Source organism: Micropterus dolomieu, linkage group LG14, assembly GCF_021292245.1.
Source record: "Micropterus dolomieu isolate WLL.071019.BEF.003 ecotype Adirondacks linkage group LG14, ASM2129224v1, whole genome shotgun sequence".
NCBI classification, from domain to species: domain Eukaryota; kingdom Metazoa; phylum Chordata; class Actinopteri; order Centrarchiformes; family Centrarchidae; genus Micropterus; species Micropterus dolomieu.
Window position 1 is genome coordinate 345,729 of NC_060163.1, and position 9,521 is coordinate 355,249.

General features: G+C 40.3%; 2 protein-coding genes across 2 annotated transcripts in view; one reads left to right on the forward strand and one right to left on the reverse strand.

Annotated features, from left to right (window-relative positions):
- rbfox3a (RNA binding fox-1 homolog 3a) overlaps positions 1-9,521 on the reverse strand; it is a 128,895-nt gene that overhangs the window by 50,848 nt on the left and 68,526 nt on the right. The window lies entirely within an intron of this gene.
- On the forward strand, positions 1,797-8,832 carry slc16a3b (solute carrier family 16 member 3b). Its single transcript, XM_046068620.1, has 5 exons — positions 1,797-2,424; positions 2,518-2,661; positions 3,856-4,460; positions 4,698-4,878; positions 5,511-8,832. The coding sequence occupies exons 1-5, from the start codon at positions 2,202-2,204 to the stop codon at positions 5,831-5,833; spliced, it is 1,476 nt and encodes a 491-aa protein (XP_045924576.1). The 5' UTR covers positions 1,797-2,201; the 3' UTR covers positions 5,834-8,832.

Sequence of the window (9,521 nt, forward strand, 5' to 3'; positions counted from 1 at the left end):
AGGAGAGGAACAGAGAGAAAAAGAGAGGGATGGAAGGAGAGAGAGAGGGGCGGGAGGCAGCCTTCACAATATACACACAGAGGTACAGACAGTAAAGGTGATGTTGCTATAGACTAAATGAAAAATGGTGCAGATATTTATAGTAGTGTTAATGATAACAATCGTAATGTTAATGATTATAATAACAATAATAACAATAGGACTAGTAACAATAGTCGTTGCAGTAGAGAGCGGACGAGCAGGAACACGGGGGCAGCAGGTGACCCGCAACTACAGATCCAGACTCCACAGCTCCAGAGCCAGAAAACCTGCAGGAAGTGATAGGAGGAGAGAGGAGAGGGACGAGAAAGTACAAGACTACCAGAAAGGGGAGAAGTTGTGTTAGTAACATGCAATAATGGGATGAGGTTGCATACAGAGGGAGAGAAAGTAGAGGAGAGAGGAGCTCAGTGCATCATAGGAAATCCCCCGGCAGTCTAGGCCAATAGCAGCATAACTAAGGGATGGTTCAGGACTCACCTGAGCCAGCCCTAACTATAAGCTTTATCAAAGAGGAAAGTCTTAAGCCTACTCTTAAATGTGGAGATGGTGTCTGCCTCCTGAACCCAAACTGGAACCTGGTTCCTCAGGAGAGGAGCTTGATAGCTGAACGCTCTGGCTCCTGGTCTACTTTTGGAGACTCTAGGAACCACAAGTAACCCTGCATTCTGGGAGCGCAGTGCTCTGGTGGGGTAGTAAGGTACTATGGGCTCTTTAAGATAAGATGGTGCCTGACCATTAAGAGCTTTGTAGGTAAGAAGAATGATTTTAAATTCTATTCTGGATTTTACTGGAAGCCAATGCAAAGAAGCTAAGACAGGAGAAATATGATCTCTTTTCCTGGTTCCTGTCAGAACACGTGCTGCAGCATTCTGGATCAGCTGAAGAGTCTTAACGGACTTTTCGAGCAGCCTGATAATAAGGAATTGCAGTAATCCAGCCTAGAAGTAACAAATGCATGGACTAGATTTTCTGCATCATTTTTAGACAGGATGTTCCTGATTTTTGCAATATTACGTAGGTGAAAAAAGGAGGTCCTTGAAATTTCCTTAATGTGAGACTTAAACGACATGTCCTGATCAAAGATAATCAGATAACCATACATACTACATAAATATAGTATGTATGGTCTATCATCTGTCATAAAGGATAAACAAGCCCCAAAACAGTATTTACTGTGACAGAGGGAATTATGTCTATCACATGAAGAACAAGCACACCATGTGTATTAAAGCTTCTTCCGCATTTACAGAATGTGCCATAAGGGGAGCAAAGCAAGTTTTTTACGCAATGTGACTGAAAACAGCTAAAAACAGCAGCCCAGATGTCATTCATGAGCCAATCTTGTTCTCAGGCTGATTGAGTAAATAAGAATAATTAATTTTATAAGATTAGAAAATATTACATGAACTTCTATAACTATAACTGTGATTGTAGTAATATATATATACGTGAAAAAAAACACATACAAGAAGGTCAATTTTACTACACACACTGACACTTTAAACACTAGAATGTGAAAATAATTGTGGAATGTATGAATGCAATGTTTGAGAGACAAGAGTGGATTCTAGTATTGTGAGGGTACACAGCAGAGATAAAAGGCTGCAGGAAACAAGAGGACGTGTCTGCATGTGTCAGGAGGAAGCTTCATCTGTCCTGATAAGCTGTCAACAATTAATGACCCCCAGCAGATACCATGTTCCCATATTTACATGCTTCACCGCAACTAACACAACACACACACTCTCCTCTTGAAATAGAAGTGGTCGTACTGTAAAAAACAAAAACAAAACAACCTCTCCTATAAACAATAGCCTCAAAGGCTAACAAGTCCAGTGGAGAGTTTACAGAAACCTGTTCTACCATCACACTACAGTAGCTGTGTGACCAATAGTGAATGCACTGTCTTGCACACAAATTATTTCTACTTAAATAATTATGAACATATTGTTTGACCTCCTAGTTTTAATCTATAGTAAACATGACATGCTCTAGGACATGACAAAATAATTCGACATGAACATTTTAAGGACATATGAAAGCAATATGAGGCAGAGTGACACCACAGTTTAAAGGATAAGTCTGTACTGAAGTTTAAAGTGAGTTCTTTACCACTGTGTTTATAGCAACTGACCTCAACACAGCAGTCAGAGAGCATCATGGGAGGAGCAGTGGTGGACGACGGACCTCCTGGAGTGAAGGCACCAGACGGAGGCTGGGGTTGGGCAGTGCTGGCTGGCTGCTTTGTCATCACTGGCTTTTCCTATGCTTTCCCTAAGGCTGTCAGTGTCTTCTTCAAGGAGCTGATCAGAGAGTTTGACGTGGGCTACAGCGACACCGCCTGGATCTCATCAATACTGCTTGCCATGCTGTATGGCACAGGTACACAAGAACAACACACATCCTGGAGTGATTAACTGCTAAATACCATACAACACGTGTGTTCTGTGTTTTCTAATTCATGTGTTCTCTTAGGCCCTCTGTGCAGTGTACTTGTGAACAGGTTTGGCTGTCGACCAGTGATGATGGTTGGAGGGCTCTTTGCCTCGCTGGGAATGATTCTGGCCTCCTTTGCCACCAGCATGATACACATCTACCTCTGCACTGGAGTTATTACAGGTGGAGTCACAACATACATGAACACATAGGAAAAACACAAACATGTAACAAGGAGACAGACATGTAGATACAGCCATATCCATTCTGTTAAGTATGATGATTAGAATACACAGCAGCAATATTGAGGAGACATAACAAAAGCAAGGTCAAAGAAAAAGGAACCTACATTTTGACCAGTTACTGTGAGATCATTAAAGCATTGAGGTGCACACCACGATAACTGTGGTGATAAAAGTCTTAATTAAAAAGTCCATCTGATTTATACATCTACACACTCAAATTACCTTTCAGAGTTACTTAAGCTTCTGTTATCAAATGCTATGGCCCTCACCCAAGAAAGGAGACCCAAATAAATAAACAATAAATACAGTAATGTACCTGTAACTGTTTTGTCAGTCAGTCTGTCAATTTATCAAAGACTTGGTCCACAGCAGCATATCTTGAGAACTAGTCTCCAAAGTTGCCATTAAATTTGATGGGGACATTCTTGCTTCCCAGAGGGGAGCACCACAAAGTGGACAAAAAAAAATATGGGCACAATAATTGGTACAGAGGAAATATCCAAACTGACAGCAAGTGAATTCAGTGAACACATTCGTGCTCCTCAGAGGATGACCCTGGGCTCTCTGAGCTTTACTCCAGGCTAACATACACAATGATATTACCTGCAGATTGTCATGGACATTCCTGAGCACATTCATGCTGGTAGGTGGATCATCCTTAGATTTCAATGACCATATAATATATTCTCCCAATGCAACTTTTAGGGTGAACTACATGCCTACAACACCACTACTGAGGAAACGCAACATTCTCCATGTAGTCCGGGTATTTCAGATCATACAGCTATTATTACACTTGCCACAAGTGATGAACAGTGGTGAAAATAATGGCACCAAAGATTGGAAAACTCACTGCAGCTCAAAGCTGTTGAAACAAAGCCAGAATTATGATTCACCCATTCATGTTGTAACATTACTGTTTCAACCTGTTAACACAAGTCTAAGGTACTGCTCACCATCAGTGGAATCACACAAAAACAGCCAAAATGATTATGAAATGTTAACAGAAACGCAAAGGAAGCCTTCTACAGCCTTTTAATACAAAACATCAACAAAGACTGAGAAAACTTGCTGCTAAACATATATGTTTTGCAAAGTAAATTATTTCTGTAACAGTTCTGTCTCTCCTCAGGTCTGGGTCTGGCATTGAACTTCCAGCCATCTCTTATAATGCTGAATCGCTACTTTTCTGAGAAACGTCCTCTGGCCAATGGCTTGGCAGCAGCAGGCAGCCCTGTGGCACTGTGCTGTCTCTCCCCACTGGGACAGATTCTCCAGTACCAGTATGGCTGGAGGGGGGGGTTCCTCATACTAGGAGGGTTGCTGCTCAACTGCTGTGCCTGTGGTGCCCTCATGAGGCCTTTGTTGGCCCCTAAGAAACCCCATGAGCAGAAGGAGAACACTCTGGCAGCTGCAGAGGAGGAGAAGAAGCCAAAAAAGAAACTGTTGGATTTCAGTGTGTTCAAGGACAGAGGATTTGTCATCTATACCATTGCAGCTTCTATTATGGTGCTGGGCTTGTTTGTGCCCCCCGTGTTTGTGGTCAGCTATGCTAAAGGACTCGGCTATGAGGATACTAAGTCGGCATTGCTGCTCACCATATTGGGATTTGTTGATATGTTTGCTCGCCCTGCATCAGGACTCATAGCAGGCATGAAGTGTGTACGGCCCAGAAGTGTCTACTTGTTCAGCTTTGCAATAATCTTCAATGGGTGCAGTGACATCATAGGATCACAGGTAACAATGCAGCAATATTACAAGGAGAATGGAGAGTCAGACCAAGTCTGTTGTAATCATACGTAAAAGAATTGGACCTGCCTGCTCCTACTGGGAGAAAACAGGACAAAACTGGAATTTAAAAATAAAGAGATTATGTCATCTAATGTATATAATAACAGTCAGGCTGGTAAAACACGGTAGTTGTAGATAGATGAGAGAAACCTGTTGTCCAATCTCCTGTTTCTCTCCTTGCAGGCAAATAACTATGCAGGTCTGGTGGTGTTCTGTATCTTCTTTGGTATTTCGTATGGCATGGTGGGAGCGCTACAGTTCGAGGTCCTCATGGCTATTGTAGGGACAGAGAAGTTCTCCAGCGCCATTGGCCTGGTGTTGCTAATGGAAGCTATGGCTGTACTAGTGGGACCTCCTGGAGCAGGTCAGATCACAGAAGGAACAAATATTAATCTGTGCCTCCCAACCTTCACTGACATGTTTGTTCATCTGAGAGAATGTAATACTTAGGGCTCATCTTTAATTTATTTATTTTTACCACTTTTGAACAGAAAATCTATAGATCTTTTAAAGAATTTTTAAACTTTATGTCCCAGAGCATCCGAATCTTACTGCATTCTGCAAAAAGGCACTTTTTTCGTTCGGCCATTTTATACAACAAAAAGTGGATTTGACCTGGGGATGTTGTGGTTCATAATCAGTCTTAAGGCCCTTTCAGCCACAATGCAATTTGAGCTGCACTCGCTGCTGGGTTCAGACCAACCTGGTTGAACTTTGGGTGCAAGCTCACCAAGCAGTGAAGAGCTGTTACGATGGCACAAACGGGTTTCAGAGTGCTGTGATACCGTTGTCACATTGTGTCTGAAAGGGCCTTTGAACCAAAGCCATGGGGATGCCCCAGTAGACACTCTTTACAGCAAACTAGGTCCGTTTAGGTAAAGTAAAGTAGGTGTGCCACTGTCCCTCAAAGTAAAAAAGAAAATCCAATAAATGGTTTGACACGTTTGTGCTGCAAATCACTTTCTTATAATTAGATGTTTTTGTACTCTCCACCAGGTCGCCTCTTGGATGCAACCCATCAGTACATGTACGTCTTCCTGTTGGCGGGCTGTGAGGTCACACTGTCGGCCTTCGTCATTGCCATGGGTAATTTCCTTTGCATCAGCAGGAAACAAGATCCAGAGGCTAAGATGGAGATGGCGGTGACGGCTACAGAGAAGGAGGGGCTGTACCTTGGGGTGGAAAGCAAGGAAAATGATGAAGGCGAAGAGGAGCCTAAGGGAAAAGAGAATGGAAATGTCAGTGCTGTAAAAGCAGGGGAGGAGGTGATAGTGGAGAAGATGGGTGAGGAGGGTGGAGAGGAAAATACATCATTATGAAGAATAAGATAAATATGTGCACCAAGACGATTCATAAAAAGTTCTGATGATGCCCTGTGTCAAATTAAAGGAGCAAGGAGCAGATAGTGAGGGGGCACAAAGTAGGGTAAGAAAAGAGCCTTTAAATGAAAATCACAGTTTCATATAATGGATATAAGTTGGGGACATTTGATAATTAAGAGCTGTTTTCACCTGAATTGGTTCTATACAACATATTGATCCAATTATGTATTACTGGACTTAAATTAAGAATTGCTGTATTGTCTAAATAGTAGGCATACAAGGCATGAAATGCCCAACTTTACTGGAACAAATAGCAGCTTTATAGGGTAAGAAACCTGCTGTACTACTGTCTACTTAGACACACTGCATTCAGAACAACATTTGATTTCCAGTTTTGTATACCTATGTTAGCACCATTTTTCTCAGACATATCTCTTTTCACCATTTAGGACTAAAGCTATTCTATTTTCCATTTCCTACAGATTTCAAATACATTGACAAAAACTTCACTCACGGTCTACTTACTGGCTTTGTCTGGAGCTTTCAAACATATATCATAGCCTGTATCACCAGATGGGGGTGCTCAGTTTTCATCAACCGTACATCGGGGGGTCTTTTCTTCAGTGTGTAGCAGCAGAGATCTCAAGGTGTTGAATGGTTTGGGGTAAATGTTGACCCCTAGATAGTTTTGACAGTGCAGTCAGGTAAGGGAATTGCCCTGTGAGATTCCTGGTGGTCCCCATTAAGCAGACCTAGAGGAAGTTACAATCCCATAGTAACTTTAGTGATAAAAATGTGGAAGAGGAAAGGAGAAGAATGAGTGTGTTGCATCGATGATGACACCACGTTTCCGTAACACACCCACTCCGCAACACTACTAGTTTCGGGGGGTTGAAAAATCCTTGGGGAAACACTGCTCAAGTAAAAGTAGGGTAGACCAGGGGCAATTGTAACACTGAAAAATAAGTCATATTTACCCACCACATCTCAGGTAAAAGCCTAGGCTACCTCAAAGTAAATACTTTACAGCTAATAATGTTACATAAGAGTTTTTAAATGGTTCAACTTATTTTAGATGTCAGGTATCCTCTGCTGTTATTTGTTCTAACTTCATAAAATTGCTTTTTACAAGTGAACTAGTCATTCTCTTTGGTTTTGCTGGGTCTTATACCATAGTAAGTAGTTGATGGTATAGTCCACTATACAGACAAACTGACAATGAAAGGAACTTTACTTTTGCAGACTTAGGCCTATATAATATTCACACTTTCTGTTAAACACAAACAAAACACACTATTTTATACAAAGAATGTTGGCCTATGTTAATTGGTGATTGGTGATACTAGAACAAATCCATTTCTTTTAATACACCCTTTTTTAATATGGTTTTACATTTATATTTAGTGAAATATGATCCTGCTCCTTTTCCACAGGCAGAGAGAGAATCCTATTGAGCATGTGCAGATTAAGTGTCATCACTCTAGCTTGTTTCTGATTGGAGAAATTGAGTGTGTTACAATTGACCCAGGTCTCCCCTACTGTTAATTTGCAGAAACAAGTAGCAGTAAAAGTGGTCATCAAAATAACTACTTGAGTAAGAGTACAAAAGTACTTAAACTACATTTACACCAGGACAATATTCCTAGTGTGTATCCATCAAGTATGATTACAAATTATTGAGTATATATTATAGTCTGTTAGAACTCCAATATTAAAGATTGTTTAAAAATATTTTTCTTGTTGTTTCCGACATTAAATTACGATTTGCCAAACACATCAAATTAGGAGATAATTTTGGAGATGTTTCATAATTTAATTTAATCACTTCTTCACGTTTACCCGAGGAAGATCATCTGGTTGAAACACATCAGTCGCATCAAAATGAAATTCTCCATCAGGCTATACCAATGAGCATGACTAGTTAAATGCAGACTGCTAGTAGGCTACACTGTTAGCTTAAATATTTACATTAAGGTAGAGAGCAGGAGGAGTTTTTAAGCATGATGTGTGTAGCTTTTTATTATTAAACATATTAGCATTACCACAGCAGACCCTGCTCTCTGTCAGCTCAGTGTCAGCATGGTGTATCCTACTGACTTCACAACCGAAACCCGCTGCACCAGCTCGGTCTGATCCCGGGGTGTCAGATACCGACGCTTTGAGAAAGCCTGACAAAGCGTCGGTATCGGACGCTCTGGGATGAGACCAGGCTGGCTGCACGTGCGCTAAATTTTAATCTGTAAACTAAATATTAGCTGCTAGCGCCATTTGAAAGCTGTACATGATGTAGCTTCAGCCATTATTCTCTTCTAACAGTCATGCGGATGTGCAATGAATGTATCCAAATGTAGCAGAGTTAAAAAGTAATGATTTTTCTCTTAAAGACTATTCAATTAGGAGTAAAAGTATGATGCATTAAAACTACTCTGACAAGTACAGTTTACTAAAAGAAGTTATTGAGTACATGTAAGGGAGTAAATGTAACTCGTTACTACCCCCCCTCTGCCAATAAAGACTGTTAGAAGCTGTTAAAAGCCCGGAAAAGCTAGTAAGTGGACTTGACTTTTCACACTCAAATTTTAAATAATGTACACTGTTTTTTGCACTATTTTGCTTTATTTATTGACATTTTATGTAATAGGATGACAACTCATATCAAAAACTGATTGTAAAAATAATTCAGAATTTTTTGGCACTCAACCTGCAGGACACTGGGACAAACTTACTGGACTGCTACACCCAGCTAATGTATGTCCTACATTGTCTGTAAAGGTCTGCTTAATACTGTGTCTAGGACCTGCTGTGTTACATGTTGGTGTGGTGCTGATGCTGTGATGCCATGTGCCCTATGCCTTCTGTGTATCTTTTTGAGCTAATGCTCAACAGACACTGGGTGTAGAAATATGGCACACAAACTGCACTTGACACAGCTATTTTTCTGAGTGTTGTCCGCATTTACAGTTTCTTCCAAATAAAAATATTTTAGTTGTGAAAAATGACTACAACATGGCATCTTTCTTCCATTCAGCAACAGGCTCACATCCACATGTAAAGCCTTTGGTAGTGATGACAATAATTCATTGGATTTACTCAATTGAATAGTGGACATTGGTTGCACACAATTATTTTGCTTTGGTAGCCACTTACACAGTTGTGTTCAAGCAACCTAGATTATTCACGTTCAAGCAACACAGACGAACACAGACTATTCATGCTCAATCAACACAAGTACTTTATATTGCTATAAAGTTAATGAAATGGGATTATTGTAAATATTCTTTTCACATGAAATTAAATTATAATTTCTATGTTCTAAATCTATATGTATTAATAAAATAAATTACAGTTAACCAAGGAAAGTGGAAATCAAGGGCAACGGCACTAGTTAAAGTTTCTTGAAGGGGTTTTGCTTCTCATCTGAGAGGCTTATTTAGTTCTGATTGAACAACTACCATTCAGCCACAACTGAAGAAGCCTCTTAGATGAGAAGTGAAACGTCTTCAAGAAACCTTAGCCAGTCCAGTTGCCATTGATTTCAACCTTTCTTGGATAACCATGACCTGGATGACTCGTCGTTAACATTTCACTTAACTATTCTAAACACTAACAATATATTTTCATTAAAAACTATGAGTCCGTTAAATTCTGACCTTTTATTCAACAAATGAATGTGCTTCACAGGTGT

Coding starts and splice junctions, on each gene's coding strand:
- slc16a3b (XM_046068620.1), top strand. CDS start 2,202: ATGGGAGGAGCAGTGGTGGACGACGGACCTCCTGGAGTGAAGGCACCA. Junction 2,662..3,855: donor CTGCACTGGAGTTATTACAG/GTGGAGTCACAA, acceptor GTCTCTCCTCAG/GTCTGGGTCTGGCATTGAAC. Junction 4,461..4,697: donor GTGACATCATAGGATCACAG/GTAACAATGCAG, acceptor CTCTCCTTGCAG/GCAAATAACTATGCAGGTCT.